We start from the raw sequence: 19114 nt of genomic DNA on the forward strand, positions 1-19114 counted from the left end.
CTTGAACGTGAACAATAGTTCTATGTAATGGTTGGACATACAATATAACCAGGCTTTACAGTATAACCTGCAGTGTTATCTGAGGTTCAAGCATCTATATAGACCGGAAACGATGCTGGCAATTAGAATAAAAACTTTCCAGAAATACATGTAATGCACGTGAACGTTATGCAAATCACGATTAACGTTTTCAGAACGTTTTCCAACGATAGCTGGCTCACTTCACACCTGAGCACGTACCTGCGTTACCATATTACACCAGGGTGTCGTCAGAAACATCCTATACGGAGAGCGACTATTTACAGATCTGTACCGATTACTGCGGCATGTTAAAACTGTCGCACCTGCGACACCTCGTCGTCCCTCGAAACGCAATAAAAAGGCGGAAACCGCTCACCTCACAGCAGCAGGACTGGAGGAAAGAGAGGCGAAGGAACGCAGCTCCAGACTGTTCTCCAGGGCGGCTAAAGATCCACGTTGTACTCCGACGTGGGCGGAGAGGCAGGAACGACGCTGCTCTCCTCCACAGCCTCCAGTCCCTGACACGGCGGCTCCCAACACGCAGGTCCGGAGCGCCCCCTGCTGCCCGAGAGCGGGTACTGCAGCGAGGGGTCGCTGGATGGGTGGATGGTTTGCTCCAGCAGGGGCGCTTAACCCACCTACTGCTGATCACAATACCTGCATCATTCTTCGGAGGCAGTCATATCCCGGGTGCATGTGGTGCAGAGCAGAAAATAAAGGCAAAAAAAAAAAAAAAAGAGATTTTGGTCTCAGTATAATGGTGCACATTTTATTAATTGTCCCGCACTGGACACAAACACAATAACATGTAACATATGAACCCATTTTTGAGAAAGAAAATACACAAACAAATAAGTGACAAAACAACATGAAAAGCATTCAGTCCATGGGGATAATTGTTCACTATATTTCTGTTTAATCCTTATTGTTTTATAGTTACTAATCTGTCCGGGCTCTACTCTGTAGAAATTACGAGCTATTAGTCAGCGTAGTAAACAGTATAAAAACAGACACAAACGATACCTGCACCACATAATTAAATGAACACATTTCTTACAAAATGGAAAACTAATGATTAAAATGATCACTCAAGCAGAAGCACAGGGTCATCTGCAAGGGTTCAGTGATGTTTTGAAAAAACTCCTGAAGCCCATTTCAAGAGATGGATAACATTCCAGACAGAAGAACAGTGTTATTCATACAGAGGCGTTTAATAACTAAAAACTGCTATCTTTTTCAATTGTTGCACATCATATAAATATAACATTTTAATATGCCCTCCAGATTTCGTAGCCTTGTGGGACAAAATAAGTAGGTGGGTGATCAAGATGGCCAAGCCACCACACGGCCAGGAGGTGAGCAAAAATTTAACAGAGCACTTATTAAAAACAACCAAGTCATTTCTCATCATGCTTATTACATGATCAATATGATCAGAGCAATACTAAAGATTATTGAAATCTGACCCATTAATTTGGTCTTTGTAATGCGGCCCCTTAACCAATACTTTAAAAAAAAAAAAAATTTGGCACATGGCACATTATATTGAAGCACGTTTAAATGGAGAGGTGCTGCATGTCAGTTTTTAAAAATGGCTTACTTGAGCTTAAAAAGTGCCCTGCATTGTATGATTATTATATTTCACAGAAGTTGGCATGCTTTCAGGACAGCAGGACCTGTCCAATTGACAGAGAAAAATGACAAAAGGATGCATAGAACAAATCATGCCATAAAACTACATTTCTCTCTATTTAGTAGATAAAGAAGTTAATGATAGTGCAGCCTGAAAGAAAACAATGAACAATGGCCTCACAAAGAGAAAAAGGTACCACGGCCACATATTCATGAACACTGACAAATATGTTATAAACGTGTCTGCCTACTGCCACACAAAAACCTAAAACACTCTGTGGTATATAAGAAGTATAATTCACCACCAGAAAATGTAAAAGTATGTTATATAATGAATACTGATTGTCTTTAATATCAGATTACTCATAGCACATTCATATGCCGTTGAATGGGGGCAACATTACCCAAAAAAAGAAAAATATCACTATACTTATATTTGCAATAAAATCATTTGTAGGACTGTGTGACTATCGTGTATGCTTTGAAATTCGTACCTCCAGGGTAAGGCGTTTTAATTAAACATCTATGGACGTTCAGGGTACATGATGGCACAAAAAAGCTTGACATTTGAAGATGTGAACGGAAGACTAACAGCATGCCAATAAAACATTATTAAACATAAACGACATCACTCTGTTAAAAGCAAGGCCCCTTGGGTTCAGTTTATGTCTGCATAGCTGTGCAATGAGACACAGTTTCCAGCACTGTGGCTTCTACCATCCAACCGGGTACAGGTTCCACTGCTGCATCAAGCCTCCAGATGGGGCTAATATCAGGCAGGACAGCATATTTAAATGTCTATCTAGTACCTGTTCTAGTTTGTGGTACAATTTGGCTTGTAGAAATGATGTTTATTCCAGCATACTGTATAATGAGAAGCCAGACTTTAAAGATGCTATGAAAAGACCTTTGCAAAGATGTTGGCAGGCACAGATGGTAACTCAGGTAATACTACACAGATCAAATTCTGGAATGCACATATCAAGGGTTCAAAAAGGCTAATATTTAAAAAAAAATGTTAAATTTAGCACTTTTTAATTTTTTTAGTTAAAATTTCCAATCTAAAAAAAAAAAAAAAAAAAGCCACTACATGCTAATAAGCAACGTATTAGCAATGCCCACTTTTGAAACCCCTAGAAATAAGTCCTGCGCCTTTGTTTTTGTTTTTTTGGTTTCTTGGAAATACAAGTATGCAGGCTAACAAACTGGATCAGCCACCACAACACACTCGATGACCAGGCAGTGGCCTGCAACACTGATAAGAGCTCAAGTTCTTCCTCCCTAAAGGCAAACGACTAAGGCAGTCACACACCGCGCTGTCTGGGTTTCCCTTTTGGCAACGGAGGGGAGAGTTCTCGTTCTTAAAATACTACAGGGTGGCCATTTTAAAAAGGTCATTGAAAGATCAACATTCTTCAGGAAGCCTTTAGGACTCCAAAAGATCTCCTTCATCTTCCCCTCTAGCACTGATGCCATTGCCAAGGAAGGCTTCTTTTTCTGGAGACATGGCTTCTCCATTGATCACTGACATGGGCTTATAGATACTGAGTTCTTCATCATGGCTGGAGCGGGCCAGGGCAGCTTCTGAACTGTGCCATATGCCATAGCCAAAATATATCAAAAAGCCTGAGTGAACACAAGAAGTATAAAATGTATTACTGCAAACACCTGAATTTTTTATTATTATAAACTATGTTTCATGAAAAAAAAAAAAAAAAAACAAAAAAAAAAACACAACAACAACACACCTATAGCCATCCAGACTGTGAAGCGAATCCATGTGCCTCTGTCCAGCTGCATCATCAAGTACACGTTCACAAACATGCTGACAACTGGAATGAAAGGCAGCAGGGGAACCTGCCAAGAGAAGAGAAGTCCGAGAAGCGCTATGTTGGGTGGGAGGAGTCAGCGTGGGGAGATGTAAATAAAAACAGGCAAAAATCAAGGGCAACAGTTACGGACCTTGAAGGACAGCTTGGTTTTGTTCTCTGGCTGACGCCATATGATCAGAGTGAGAGCGAGGCAGATTGTGGCCAGAATGGCAAGGGTGGCCGTGGTCCACGTCGCTGCTTCTCCCTGCACAGCCAGAATACTGAATACCAGGATCAGCAATCCTGCAAAAGAACGAAGAGGAACATTAAAGATGTTTAAGAACAAAATGACAGTGTAACATGATATATTAATGATTGTGATAGGAAGATGAATGCTTAAACCTGCATTTTATTGCAGAAAAAGGCCATTTTCTCCCAAAAGTTAAACTACATAGGACATTTTAGCATATTGTTTAATATAATGCAGTGATTTATGATTATCTTTTTTTTTTTTCTTCTTTGTTGACAATGTATAGATGCATCGAATCATGGGATTCTCTGTGATTTCCCCATTGTGTGATCCAGGGATGGATGGTGATGGAAACTAATAATGGAATGATATGCTCACTTATTCATCTTCTAGTGCAGTATTCATTATTTACATGGTTCTATTCAGAAAGACACAGAGTATTCGCTTACCCAGCAGACTGGCGCAAATGTTAACGATGAAGCCGGAGAGGTTGGACGGCTCTGTGTTGTCGGGGAAGAGCAGGTTTTGGAGGCTGAAACGTTCCTCCACCCCGGGGAGGATGCTTATGCTGGGGGCGGCAATGGATTCGGTCAGATCCTGCTCCTCCTGGGTACTGGCCATCTGGTAGACCACGCTAGGCTGCTCAGTCTGGTACCTGAACCAAACCCACATACACAGGCCTTTAATGGAAAGCTGTTCATGTGTTATGCATAATCCTCATAATTAGGTGGGACGGGTCCACTGCTGCTTCAGAGGTCTGGATCTTGCAAGAACTACAGTCTGAGAGCAAAACATTTGTCCAAATTTCCGTATGTCTGAACCAGCTTGGTTATATGGTCTAAAAATGAGAAGCAATAATGAAGTGTTACAGACCTTATCTGTATCAGTGCTGTTTAAATAATAGACACAGGGCAAGTGACCAGCAGTCAAAAAAGGACTGGAACAGATAATTCGATAATAGATCATTAAAAAAAAAAAAAAAAAAAAAAAAAAAAAAAAATGGAGACAGTAAGAATTAAAAAAAAATGTTTTTGGCACAATGTCTAAGACAGTAATTTACTAATTATGCCAATGTTATTATGGAATTTGGGTAAACTAAATAAATATAAAAATTATATGATTTAAATCTCCCAAATGTTCAAAGTGTGGCATTTGTATCACTGATACCCAAAATTGATTTGTCCCAGCTACACTACCACATACCTCAGCACCAACACACAGGCAGCTACTAGTGTGTAGGCCAGCAGTGTACCAATGGACATGAGGTCCACCAGGTCCTTCAGGTCAAACAGGAAGGCCATGATTGCTGTGGAGAATGGAAGAGCGAAGGGAACCTTTAGAACCACAAACAGAGAGAGATTTTCAACTTAAGACATGTTTCTTTTAGGGGGTTTTGTATGTGGTCAGGGCTCTAGACTAACTTTTTCACTGGTTATACTAGTGTACTAGCACAACGTTTTCGATGACATCGTTTTTAACAATGCAGTTCAATAGCTTGGCTTTTTTTTTCTTTTTAAATTGCTTTGCATATAGGCAATATGGTTATTTAATAATTTACGAGTCAATCTGGTTAACAAAGTTATTCATTTGAAGCACAATTCTACAAGAAAGGTAACTTACTGAAAATGTGTTGGTGCTTAAAGCGCTTCACAGAGTTGAAATTCAAACAAGTTAAATGAAATAAAAATAAAATGTGCAAATGTGAAAATCAAGTGGAAGTGTTTTAAGGGCTTGAACTTGATTGTCATCAGATAATAACGAGCCGTTTGCTGCATGTGGCTGAAAGGCAGTGTGGAGAGAGGACACTAAACCAGCACATTAAATCACTCTATGTAATGTTTTATAGATGCATTGTTTTTTCAGCATTAAAGTTCTTTCAATTTACATGGGTGTCAAGTGATTCATTTCAATTAGCATGAAAATGAAAGCTGAGGTGCTGAAATGATCTTCTGGCTGTTATGAAAGCAAAATATGTTGTGTGGAAAAAGTTGGAAAAACCATGTTGGTACAGTCAAGATTGTTGGGATCTGTTGCCACAATAACTTTAGGTTCAGGCTTTTAAAAACCTGTACTTGACGGGCTTGGGACTTGAAGCTCTAATCCGTGGCTACCTGCACTCTGTCTATCTGACAGGTCCAGGCTACTCACCTCTTGGTCTGACTGTAGTGAGCGCACGTTCAAACGTACAGGAATATCTGGCCAATCAGAGGAGGGACCCACCCTTCACCATCTCTGATCACAATCTCGACATGAACCCAATGTGTGTCTATAAACTCCACAGGGATTTTTTCCCCTTGAATGGCTGGTCAGAACCATTGTGAAATTAGGTTGCACTCTAAAGCCCTGGTGGATATGGGGGTTCAGTGCAAAGAGCTCAAATAAATTTAGATACTTAAATGACATCATGTCCATGAGACTTTTTTTTTTTTTTTTTACAGAATACTAAAAAGATAAAAATAAAATTATTAATCTGACTCATAACACCAATAACAATTTTACATATCTTTCATGTTTTTCATTAACATCTTTTTAATATTGGACTGCTCATGACAGGTAGGAGGGTGGAGGGGGCTGTGTATTTTTCTATATTTACCAGACTGGATAACCAATCAAAGTCATTGCTTATGAAACCCTCCCCTGCTGTGTTATGACCCTGTGACCCCTTTAATTTCAGTGCTCGCTTCCGAGCTTACCAGACATGACCCCGGCAGCCATGGTGGAAATGATGGGCGTCTTCCTCTTGCTCACACGTGCCAGAAATGAGAAGAGCAGACCGTCTCGGGCCATGGCAAAGATTATACGGGGGAGAGGAAACATGGAGCCTAGGAGACTAGGCACAGAATGGAGGGGATGGGTGTTTCAAAAAAATGTTTCAATCAAAAAAAAAAAAAAAAAAAAAGTTGACCATGATTGAGAGTGGTTAGGAACAGGACCCTGAATCCACCATGAAATAAAAAGTAAAAAACCTTTCCCCTGTTAGCCAGTGAAAATGACGCATGCGTGTTGTCACCACACATCCTGGGGAAGACTGAAGGCAGCGGTCTGCATTGGTAGGTTTGAGACCAGTCCTCACCTGCCACAACGCCCGACGTTATAGTAGCAGGTAGTGGGGTTTTGGTTCGTGGGCTGATCTCAGACAAATATTTGAAGAGCAGACCGTCCACAGCCATGGCCCAGATGACACGAGGCATTGGGAACATGGAACCAAGCAGGCTAGCCCGGGAGATAGAGAGAACATATCCACGCCATGCATGTCAGTAAACCACATCCAAACACACACACACAAAATCTTTCTAGACCTCAAAAACCTCACTCTCTAGGCCTGAGTTCTACACATTTAAAAAAAATAAGCGCAAACAGTTGGAGCTCCTGTGTACTACTGTATTAGAGTACAGATGAGCACTTTGGGGTTTTTTTGTGACATGCTGATCTTTGGTTTTAGATTAAGCTTCTGCAATTAGAAATAATTCTTACAATCTGCAACTTGGAAAGGGAGGAGATGCTTCCCTCTACAACCAGCAAAAAAAAAAAAAAAAAAAAAAAAGTTTAAAGAGATATCAGCACTTTTAAAATGTCTTTCAGTCAAAACAAATTTGAGATCAGATGTAAATTATATTGAGGTGGGTTTCATTGGTCTTTTCAAGTACAATCAAAATGTGCTAGAGCAGTGATTCTCAAATAAGGGGGTGCATCCCCCATAATTTTGGAAGAGTTTAATACAGTCTACAACATAAAAGTTTATATCATATTTATTAATGATTATTCAGAGTTCTGTGATGTTTGAGAACCGCTGTGCTAGACAACAGTGAGGTATATATTGTTAGGATGAGATTTTTCATGCAGAAGAGTCAGACAGGAGGACCCAATGATCGGATTCACTTTAATCTGTAAAATAATTGACTTCAAGAGCCATAAAATTAAAAATGCAATAAAAATATACAGTACAGGCCAAAGGTTTGGACACACTTTGTTTCTTTATTTGACCATTTACATTGGTAGATTCTCACTGAAGGCATCAAAACTATGAATGAACACATGTGGAGTTAAGTACTTAACAAAAAGTGGAGACCTGGCCTCCACAGTCACCGGACCTGAACCCAATCGAGATGGTTTGGGTGAAGGCAAAGGGGCCAACAAGTGCTAAACCCCTCTGAGAACTCCTTCAAGACTGTTTCAGGTGACGAGAGAATGCCAAGAGTGTGCAAAGCAGTGATCTGATCAAAGGGTGGCTGTTTTGAAGAAACTAGGATATAAAACGCGTTTTCAGTTATTTCACCTTTACATATCTTCATTCATAGTTTTGATGCCTTCAGTGAGAATCTACCAATGTAAATTATCATGAAAATAAAGAAAAAAACACATTGAACGAGAAGGTGTGTCCAAACGTTTGGCCTTTACTGCATATTTTAAAAAGTCATAGTTAAAATTAAATATACGATGACCCTTTTACATATTCCGTACAAGGTACTGTCTGATTTACTGTTAAACAAGATTTATTGCCCACAACCCCCAGTCAAACATTATATATTTTTAGCAATAGGCTTGTATGCACAACCTCTGTTAAATATAACTCAAGCACTGACATGCGCCTTTCCTCCACCTCTCCCACGCTCATGCAACCCCATGAAATGCCCACCTCGTCCACACGGCGGACTTACCTAGTTGACAGAGCACAGAGGGAGCCCACTGCCACAGCGTACGTGGCCCCTTCCCAGCCCACGTACTTGAAGGCCACAGGTAAGGGGCTGTTCTTATCTAGCATGTAGTATGGCATCATCATGGTGAGGGCTGCAGACACGCCAAAGTATGCCACAAAACAAATGAGGAGGGAGGACACGATGCCAATGGGGATGGCTCTCTGGGGGTTCTTCACCTCCTCGCCTGAATAGAAGGAACCACAACAACAAAGATAAACAAATCCATGGAAGAATAACAACGGGAAAAAAATCTGTATAAATATTTAATGAGATATGATCTACTCAGTTATCCAGTATGATTAAGTACAAACACATAACGTGTGTGAGGACGTAATTTCCTCAAAGGTGCACCAATTTGGGAATAAGTAAATAAATTATATATTCCCATGATTAGAGACATGACACACTGACGGTATAGTTCAAATCCTCAGTTCCGTATTAAAACACCCCAGGAACAGCCCGTACATTATAAGTAATGAGAGTTATTTTCTTTCCTCACACATTAAATGCTTGTATGCCGGGTAAAAACCTTCATTTGGCAATCAGAAAGCTTGTTTGAGTCGGTTCTGGAACACAGGCCTTCTCTTGACCTTGGCGAGATTAATGGGGAGGGAGAGCAGTATAGGGTTAGTATGATCCTGCCCACTGAACTTGAGGGGGGGGCTGGGGGCTGGAATGAAGGGGCCAGAACATGGGAACCAGACGTCCTCTATGGCTCGCCCCCCCTCGCCTCCCATCTCTGGCCTCAGAAACGTGTCGAGGCAACACCAGAATACTCTGGCCAATGACATGAGCAGGAGGACGGGGGAGTTGGCCATGATGAAATACATAAGAGTGGGACCGGGGGAGTAAGAAACAGGCAACAGAGTTTTCGCGGCACAACACGCTCATGAATAACAGTCCCTTTGTTTCACACACAGACCTTGAACCTGCGTAAACAGAACACGGAGTAAAAATACAAAATTGGCTATCCCCAAGCAAAATGGCCTCACTGCATAAATATTTATGCCAGGAATCTAAGTCAGAGGTTCGGACTATGTCTACAAGCTAACACGGCCTTGATGTAGCTGTGATGCTAAAGTCTTTGATCCTATTCCATCCCATACAGATTCTCACCCGTGGTGGCGATGCAGTCAAAGCCCACAAATGCATAAAAGCAGGTGGCGGCCCCCGAAAGGACACCTGAGAAGCCAAAGGGCATGAAGCCACCCATTCCCATACTCTCTTCGGTGGGCAGGAGGTTCGTTTCGCTGTTTCATAAAAAGAGAGAGAGAAGAATCGACTAAGTGTTTCCTTTCATGAACAATAATTTATTTTTTTTTATAAATAATGTTCTAGAGCAGTGCTCCTTAACCTTGAATTACACGGCAATGTAATCCAGAAATTTGATTAAACCAGAACAACTGTTAACTAACATTTTCAAATTTTGGAGCAAAAAAAAAACTTTATATATGACTATGTAACAAATGAAAAACATAGCCAAAAATTCAATTGCAAATAAAGTTTTTTAACAAGTGTTAAAAAGTGTAAATTATATATTTGAGCCAATATGGCATATGACCATTCTGCCATTGTAATTGGCTGAGAGGAACTGCCTTTTTCAGTATATTTTTAGATCATAGAACATTAAGTTCTACCTCACGGTGTTTACTTAACAACAATTGCCAAAACAAGATCAGTCAAACTACTTTGCATTGTGAAGGATAATCACAATTTCATTTGAACAAATGAGCAATAAGTACACAGCAAAAAAAAAAAAAAAAAAAAAAGGGAAACAGTTGCTTACTTGTTGGAAGAGTTTGTGAGGTTCAGTATGCTGCTGGGATCCAGGTGCCAGTTCTGCAGAGTGCCCTTGACCAGGCCTGAAACGACCATGAAGAGCAGCACCAGGATGTTGATGCAGGTGAAGACCTTGTTCACCATGGCTGACTCCTTTACACCAAAAGCTAACAGGCCTGAACAAAGCAAAACAATTTCGGTCCAGGGAATGGTTTCATCAAAAGTAAAAAAGAAAATTTGACTGAGGTATTTCTCCACTCAGGCTATACCTGTCAGGGTGAGGATTATGACCACAGCGAACATGTCCGGGTACTCCGCAAGTATACCAGGAGCGTTCATGTTCATGTATTGACGGCAGAAGTGCTCAATGTGTTTGCCAATCAGCTCGTCAAAGGTGGCGCTCCACGCCCGGGCCACACTCGAGGTTCCTGAGGTTCACAGGCGATTAGATGAGACTTATCAGGGCATTAGCAGGGTATTATGTGAGTGTAGATCTACACTCACATAATACAAGAATATTATCACTGCAAATGGGTTCTACTTTAGTCCTCGAAGACTACTTTGTCACTGATAAATCACAAATTCTTTTTGCTACACTTATTACCAATGATATAGGAGAGGATCAGATTCCAGCCAGTGATGAACGCCCATAACTCTCCCACTGTAACATAGCTGTACAGGTAGGCCGATCCAGTCTTGGGAACTCGTGCTCCAAATTCGGCATAGCACAACCCGGCCAGGACGGAAGCCAAGGCAGCGATGAGGAAAGACAGAACAATCGCAGGTCCAGCGTTCTCCCGGGCAACTGCGCCGGCCAGCACGTAAACGCCCGCGCCCAGCGTGCTGCCAACACCCAGTGCCACCAAATCAAAGGTGTTGAGGCAGCGGGCCAGACGTGACTCTTCTGAGCTGCAGTTCACCACCTTCACCCGCAGCAGTTGTTTCCCAAATCCCATCAGTTTTTGCAGAGCCATGATTGTGTGTGAGTGAGCGATAATCAGTCAAATAAGGCACTCAGGATTTGACTCCTCACGTCTCTGGTACCTAGTGTGAGAAAAAGAGGACATTTTGAGGACAAACACTGACCACTTTTTACTTCAACATATGAACATAACCTTAGTGCTCCAATATGCAATATGTAAATACATAATGTTTGCAAAACGCAATAAACTATATGAACTCACATTACCACTTTCTTTGCTCAATGTCATATTTATTTCATTAGTACCAGAATCCTTTAATCAGATTTAAAGTGATCTTAATAATGGTTATTACATTAGAGTTGACATGGGTTCCCAACCCATAGGGAGTGCCACACCACAAACATTACGCAATCGAAAACTTCTATAATAACATGAAGAACGTTTAACATTATTACAAACAAGATATAATGGCAGGGGTTATAGCAACTAACATAGGGTATCAGGGTATTGTTATTCCTAGTAATATACACACGAAACAAAACAAACAAACAAAAACCCACAGGGAACTTGAACCCAGGAAAATAAATAAAGATTAAAACCAAAAAAGCTGGACAAACTGGGTAGGGCTCTGCATGCAAAGCACAACCACCTGTGGCCTCCATGTATAGACAAATGACAAAGCAGAAAAAAAAAAATCCCATTACACGCTCCCGTCTTCAGTTTTAAAGTGTAGCAATTGTTTCCTTCAGCATTGAATAATGCATTCAGAAATCCATAATGGGTGTGGGATTATCCCTCTAATTTTGGAGGTGCACTTCTGTCCCCTGGCGGACATGTGTGACATAGACGATGGATTTTGGCTACGACCCAAAACGCATAAAGACAAAAAAACGGTGCAGCTGGAAAGCAGCCTCCGATCATGCCACCTCTCAGCGGAAAGTTCCATAGGTGAAAAGTGTCTCCCGCTGCTCCTCCCCAGATCAGATGTCCGACCGTAAATACGGTCCAATCGCACAACACAGATCTTCACACCTAAAACCTCAGTACTCGCTCCTAGTAACAACACGACCTGAAGCAGAATCTGATCCATTGCCCGGAATCCGGAGTGCGTTTGCAGAGGGCTCGGGAAAAGTATGATGATTACCGGTTCTGGCTGGGCTTGCTTAATTTTATGATTAACGTCGGAAGTTCATTAAAAAGAGATTACGGCAATAATACAACATACAGGCAACCAGAAATAAACACTATGCTTTTATGAAAGTGAAAACTCGGCAAGACTTCCAATCCTAATTATCCGCTGCTCCGTGTCTGTCTGCATTTCTACAGATAACGGTTTCAGCCTGTTCCTTCGATCTGGCAGCATTCTGAATTGAGTCTTGGCGATTCTTTTAAAAAAAAAACGCTGGAAAAGCCCCACATCGGAAGAACGTTGTTGACCCTTGCAATTCACTCCTTATCTGCTGCCGAGGAAAGTAATGTAGCACTGGGTCGTATCCATGGAACATCAACATCCGAACGGCGTCTAATAGAAAGAGAGATGAAGGCCCGTCATTGGACCCCACCCTTCCGCCCGGCCTCTTTTTTTTCCACAACCAGCCTGCAAATAGAAAGCTGATGCATCACATGGCTATGCTATTCCAGGCAGCTTCAGTGGCAGTACCTCACCAGACCTCAGGGCTGTCAATCATCCGCTGCCCTCTACCCACCACAGCACAGCCAAACACAGCAGCCCAAATGCAGGCAGGACACAAGCGCCATGCCCTTAGCATGGTGGGCTACACCTGCCACAGTCACATCCTGACTGACCTCACAGAGTTCATGAACCCATATTCTCTTCAAGTCCAAGGTTGCTAGGCAGCACCAGGCGACAATAATAAAACTTGTACATGACCAGTGTCCAAACCCCTGCAGCAGACAACTGACGGCGACCATGAAAGCTGAAATGAAGTCTGGAAAGTCATCATTGGGGAGACTGCAGTCCAGCTGGATGCAGCGCAGAGCGGCTTTCGAGAGCTGCCAGCGCTCTCCAGGAGACCGACAAGCGCAAGCGAGAGCGAGCCTGTTCGAACCGCCCCGGAGATGGGCGTGCAGCACTTCCACGTTATGACCCTCTCTTCGCCGCTTAATTTGTACAAACACACTCGGGTCACAGGATAGAATCAAGATGTTTCATTTTACACTCACTCACACACACACACACACACACCCCTTGTAGGAGAAAACTCCAGCGGCACCTCAAATTGTTGACTTTCCGTTTACCCGCCCAACCAAAATGCCTCAAACTGCAAACCACCGAGTGCTCCGTTCGGGTCAACGGCAACTAATGAAGTCACAGCAGAAAAATCCTGCCATCAAACGTCTCCGAGGGAGCAGACACAAAGCAACAGCAAAGGTTACAGTACCTGCAACTCAGCCCAGAAACAGTCACTAGCGCATGTTAACACAGAAAAAGCACTATTTTCCCCTTCATTTTTTGCAGTGGCTAATGACTCAGCTCAACAAACCATGCAGCCCTTGGGCAAGAACTTATGTAATCAGCCATACGTGCATCTATAGGAGTCTTGATTGTTATGCAATGCAAATTTGCTTGCATGCAGAAACCAACTGCACCTACTATATAATTTTGAAAAATGTAAGGAATTGCAAATGTGAAAGTAAGGTATGCATTTGCATGCAAAAAAAAAAAAAAAAATACAAATACATAAAAGGTTTACAGGCCCTGATTGCAGCCTGAATACGCAAGTCCCATCGTCCAGTGAACAAGGACATGGAAAAAAGCCAGGCATTATAAATAAATCCCCATACTTCCATAGTGGAAGCGGGGTTGTGCAAGGTAGAGTGCACATGGCATCATCTGACACTGGGGTTAGGGCAGAACCGCATGAAAAATCCAGGAGAGGTGGGGGAGGTCTGCATATCGCATGGGCAGACACAAGCTCTACACACTCGCCTTCTAAAAAAAGCAGGTGGGCAAAGCGAAGGTGTGGCATTATAGTAGCCAATCAAAGGCTTGATACACTGTGTTATTACCAGATCTCACTTCACGCCCAGCACATGCCACCTGTGCCATATATCACGAATGACACAAGCTGCAGCGGAGCTCCTCTGCACCAAATACAGTAAAACTTGTGAACTACCAGAGGCTAATTTTCATACAAACAGCACCATATCCGACTCAAATAAGACTCACTTTCGCACTGCCAGCTCAAATCGACTCAAAAGAGAAAGTATCTGATTGGGTAGTTTTTATTAATTTAGTTCCCATATCAGATACAGATTTTTCTTTGTCTGTATAAAAAAAATAAATAGCTCTAGATGAACATTCATCATAATTCAACGCTTTTGGGACAATCATAAATGGACATCGGTGATGCATACAGTCGGTCAGTGAAAAAGGTTACAACAAATCTGTTAGTAATCATTTAAAAATGAATGATTTCTTTTTCTTTCTACTCATCCTTCCACTCACTTTATAAAAATACTGCTGCTTTCCACACCATGTGAGAATCCCATACCAATACAGCCAATCTTCGCTGGCATTCACGTTTTCTACCATACGCTTAAGAACCGTGATCAATATTTATTTTATATATTGGTGTGAAATTAACATTTCGGCTTGGGACTATAACCTTGGCAAAGGGTGCACTTGCACATAAGGCAGTGCAGTTGGGTAGTTAGTCATTGCTTTAACCGCACACCCAACAAGAGCTAACAAGAGAGAGGTCTTTTATTGTTCAGGATTGAAATGGAGAATTTTTTTTTTTTTAATTCTACATTTTCTCATGCCCCGCCTAGTGCCAGTAATGCACACACCCGTAAAATTGCAAAAAACGCTAAACGTCATTGTAGGTCTAGTGCCCCTGCTGGTTTGCTCCATTACAAAATTTGAGCACTGCCCATTCTTGTCTTGACTTATCTTTTTTTCCTTTTTTAAAACACTGGTCACAAGAAGGTGTGGTTACCCTTGAAAATGAGTCACTACCTTGGCTGGAAACGACCAGCACCTGAACATACCCGACAATTTCTCACCTGCAGAGCACAAACTCCAGCTGCAAATGATGAAAGTATTTCTACAGAACGTTGAGTTCGGGAATGTCATTCTCCCGTTCGTCAATCGGAAATCTTGTGCTGATCGCCTGCACGTTTGGTAGCGAACGTGGTCCTGAAAAGACTGTAACAGAGAACGTCTGCTGACGGTGCTGTGAACTAGTCTTATTAAGGGGACAGAAACCAGAGGAGGTGGGAGGAGACAGGGTCTTGTGCGCAATGTTGCCTGGCTGGGCGATTTTGTATTTGAGAACCGGTATTGATAAGTCTATTTCTAATATAAGTATGTTGAGTACTTGCTGTAGTTAAATTTACATTTACAGCATTTATCAGACGCCTTTATCCATAGCCACTTACAATCAGTAGTTACAGGGACAGTCCCCCCCTGGAGCAACTTAGGGTTAAGTGTCTTGCTCAGGGACACAATGGAATTGAAGCTGGGTCTTCTGGTTCATAGGCGAGTGTTTTACCCACTAGGCTACTATCACCTTAGTTTGAAACGATCAGACCAGGCAACAGTGCTTGGGATCCTTTTTCTTTTAAACTCTGTTTTAAATTATAAAACAATTACACTTTTGAACAAGAAAAAATACACTGCAATTAAGCAAGTCGTGAGAAGGCCCTTGAAGTTACACAAGCTTCACGCACAACATCTATTAAATCAAATCAAATTCAAATTTTATTTGACACATACATAGTATGATATGCAGTGAAATGCTTTTATATGCAGTGAAATGCTTTTATAGCACAGGGCTCTTAATCGCTCTGTCTGATGGGTCCAACAGCCATGGTAATGAATGAAGCGTATTCAATCGGACAACATATAAAGTTGTAGTGGTGGTAGTAGCCTTACGGATTAGACACCGCGCCTAAGAACCAAAAGATCAAAGTCACAGGTTCAAATCCCCATCCTACAATTGTTCAGGGACACAAGTCACTTGACCCTGAGTGTCTCCAGGGGGACTGTCCCTGTCACTACTGATTGTAAGTAACTCTGGACAAGGGCGTCTGATAAATGAGGTAAATGTCTTGCTAACTTTCAATCCGACTTTTCTTGATTTTACTACACCAGAGTACAGTTTTAAAAGGCACGCAAAATATTTGAAGTGATTTCACGCACATGTCCCCCCCCTCCTTCCCTGAACAAAAGTCTTATGCGCGCACAGCCTGTTTGCTAAAGGCACAGCCTATCAATGATGCACTTGTAGGTTTACGCTCACGGTAAAGCTGCTTTGCCGCCTGCAAACTGCTCAGACTGGACACAAATAAAGCTCCAGTTTACAGCCTGCCAGGGAAATGGGTAATGCAATAAGCAGAAAACAAGGCGACAGTCAAAAAAGGCCCATTCAGAGCAAATCAATGCCTGATTTGATTTGGGCATGTTAAAGGGACCTGGAGCGACGCAACGTACATGACACTGTTATGCTACATCATTAGGCACATATCAGAAGGTCATGAGGTCTCCGAGAGGAAAGGGGGAATTTTTCTGATCCATCTCTTGCACAGTAGCAAACAAGTAAATGGAAGTTGGGTCCGAGACGGTTTACCTCAGGAGCGACACTTGGGCCTTATCCTCATAGCTCATGACCCCTGCTTTACTTCAGTACGCTACGCTCTGAAAGTACAAGAAAAATAAGCAAACGCCCTGATGTTCAGGGCATTTAGACATTTAAGAAAAAGTGTCCCAAAACATAACAGATGCAACAAAAATGCCTCTGTCCGAGCAAGGAGCCAGTGATGAAAGAATGCATACTTCAGGGAGCCGGGGACAGAGGGCACTTTTACGGCTAAAGAAGGAAAAAAAAAAAAATACCCACGAGGGGTCGACAACACAGGTTGGCTTGTTTTAAAACAATCACGAGGTACAAAGTCGACCCACTGCTCGCCCTTATAGCATCAAATCAACAAAAACGGACCAGAACTGGCCGTGGTTGAAACCCAAATGACTTGATGTATATTAAAATGTGTACTAATAATATAAACAAAACACTGGCGCACACAGCAGATGACTCACTAGAATGGATGAAGGCAACTCATACAAGCTGATAATTCATAATTGATAGACGTGATATATTTTAGGATGGACTTTCCAAAAATATATATATATATATATATATATATATATATATATATATATATATATATATAATGCAACACAACCTTTCTTCTAAAGATGAATCAACCTTCATGTGTAAAGGTTACAGTTTACACTGCTAGGTTTAATGATAAATGATACTAAAATTTGGATTTTTATTTTATATCTTAGGGATATTTCATGGGATATATACATATCCAACATTATTCCAAAAATAAACAGTACTGAGCAAAAGAGGTGAACACGTCAGGTCCAAACAGAACAAGCATCCACAAGGCCTTGGCCGGGGTTTTTACGGGTCACCAGCACTGCGTGGTCTGGGAAGAGCATCACTGCGAAAAATAGTCATTTAAACAGGGCTGGAGAGGGAGAAAAAAGAAAAAAAAAAAAAAGAATATAAATAAACTAAATGTCATGTGATAAAAAGAGGGTGAGCGAGTTTGATAGGGAGGGTGGAGGAGACGTGTGGAGTGGTGCCAAGCTGACATCAGTGAGGCCAGCGGCAACTTTCCCAAACAGCAGCTACACTGGGAGCAGGGATTAATATATATTTCCATTCTGACAACTAATTACATTGATATTTAGAGGAACATTGAGTGGTAAAGAAACGAAGAACCTGACAATCTTCCACATCAACTTACTGCAGGCTTGAAGTGAAAAGTGCCACCTTTCACTGGAAATCAGCTCGGAATGTCGCAGAAGCCACCTGTAAACGCAGGTTCCCCAAAACACTGTACATTATCGGGGGGTTAATGGTATTAATGCGCTGAAAAAGCAGCAGCGTTTACTGTTGTCGGGCTGGAAGACCAACATGGACGATATAGTTTGGTTTTTCCACAAACTGAACTGCAGAAAAAAGAAAAGTTTAATTCACCCCGTTATCAGTGGCCGGTTGTGATTAAAACCGCTCCAAAAATCCTTATTATTCCCCACAAGACGGACATTTATGGCCAAATTGGTCGTACGAATGCGTCCGTTTTAACTTTCGACGCTGCGGGAGGAGTTCAGGCTGCTGTAACAACGCTGAGGAACCGGAACAGAACGTTCCCACAACGTTGCATCTGAGGCAGAACGACGGCATGGAAGCTTTTTTACTTTTTTTTTTTTTTTTTTTTATCAACGCGACTGGTAAACGCAGGTAAGGCCATCGAGCCCTCGCCGATTCATCTTCATGTTCTCCGTCTGTACAGCAGCGCTGCTGCAGCAGGACACGCTGCAACTTCATATTATTCACGCAACATTATTCACGAGTTTTTTTCTTCTTCTTTTTCCAATTTACGACAGGTTTTCACAAGAAGGAAGGGGAAAATTGTGAAAGAAGTTTTGAAAGTAGAAAAAAAAAGCGTGCGAGTCCGCTTTAAACCGGGGAGACCCCGTACTGTAAACCACATCCCCACGTTCAGCAGGAACTCGCATGGAGTCGCTCCCTCCATGTGCGCGGTCGGCTCGCCGTGAACAGGTCACGACTCGCTAATCGCAACCGCGTGCGTTCGTGAAAAAGGCCAACAAAACCCCCATTTCTTCCCACGTTCGCGGTAAAAACGCCGCGCCCGAGCGGCACCCGGAGCACCTTCGGGCGTCCGACGCGCGGGACCTACCGTTCAGCGCTGCGTGGAACGCGCGACACCGGTCCGCTCTTCGATAAAGGCCGAGTCGTTTCCGTCTCCCCGCGGGACCGGGTTATATAGCATTGCGCTCTTTACAGGTGGTGCGGGCTAATTTGTGATGCAAGACAGGGTCGGATTGCAGCGGCGCGCGTTTTAGTTGCACAGGTCCAACTCCGCCCAGTCAGTCACCCACTGGAGCCTTACAACACCCCCACCCCAACACACACACACCCACACCCCAACACACACACA

General features: G+C 42.3%; 2 protein-coding genes across 6 annotated transcripts in view; both read right to left on the minus strand.

The window, feature by feature from the left end:
* The window catches only part of mtus2a (microtubule associated tumor suppressor candidate 2a), a 54650-nt gene extending 54126 nt beyond the window's left edge, over positions 1-524 (minus strand). For both annotated transcript variants that reach the window (XM_028984896.1, XM_028984895.1), the window contains exon 1: positions 398-524. The gene's annotated coding sequence lies outside the window, so the exon portion shown is untranslated. The remainder of the gene's footprint in view (positions 1-397) is intronic.
* A 2198-nt stretch (positions 525-2722) lies between these two features.
* slc7a1a (solute carrier family 7 member 1a) lies at positions 2723-19031 on the minus strand. Of its 4 annotated transcripts, none has more exons than XM_028982497.1 (12): positions 18854-19031; positions 10795-11234; positions 10460-10618; positions 10198-10366; positions 9528-9661; positions 8373-8595; positions 6788-6927; positions 4918-5020; positions 4164-4369; positions 3616-3767; positions 3402-3510; positions 2723-3279 (listed from the first exon to the last, which is right to left on the minus strand). In XM_028982497.1, the coding sequence occupies exons 2-12, from the start codon at positions 11162-11164 to the stop codon at positions 3080-3082; spliced, it is 1965 nt and encodes a 654-aa protein (XP_028838330.1). In that variant the 5' UTR covers positions 11165-11234; positions 18854-19031; the 3' UTR covers positions 2723-3079. The 4 variants fall into 4 exon arrangements, with proteins under 4 accessions (XP_028838330.1, XP_028838333.1, XP_028838332.1 ...); XM_028982500.1 differs by lacking the exon at positions 6788-6927 and adding an exon at positions 6408-6544 and having other exon boundaries at positions 18854-19030; XM_028982499.1 differs by lacking the exon at positions 18854-19031 and adding an exon at positions 17897-17965.
* Positions 19032-19114: the final 83 nt, after the last annotated feature.

Source organism: Denticeps clupeoides, chromosome 6 (assembly GCF_900700375.1).
Source record: "Denticeps clupeoides chromosome 6, fDenClu1.1, whole genome shotgun sequence".
Classification (NCBI taxonomy): Eukaryota; Metazoa; Chordata; class Actinopteri; order Clupeiformes; family Denticipitidae; genus Denticeps; species Denticeps clupeoides.

Bases quoted from the DNA above. Each gene is read 5' to 3' on its own strand.
- slc7a1a (XM_028982497.1), bottom strand. From the start codon at position 11,164: ATGGCTCTGCAAAAACTGATGGGATTTGGGAAACAACTGCTGCGGGTG. The intron at 4,370-4,917 runs GTATGTGGTAGT...GGTTTGGTTCAG, and splicing joins GCCTGTGTGTTGGTGCTGAG to GTACCAGACTGAGCAGCCTA. The intron at 3,768-4,163 runs GTAAGCGAATAC...GTTCTTTTGCAG, and splicing joins CATTTGCGCCAGTCTGCTGG to GATTGCTGATCCTGGTATTC.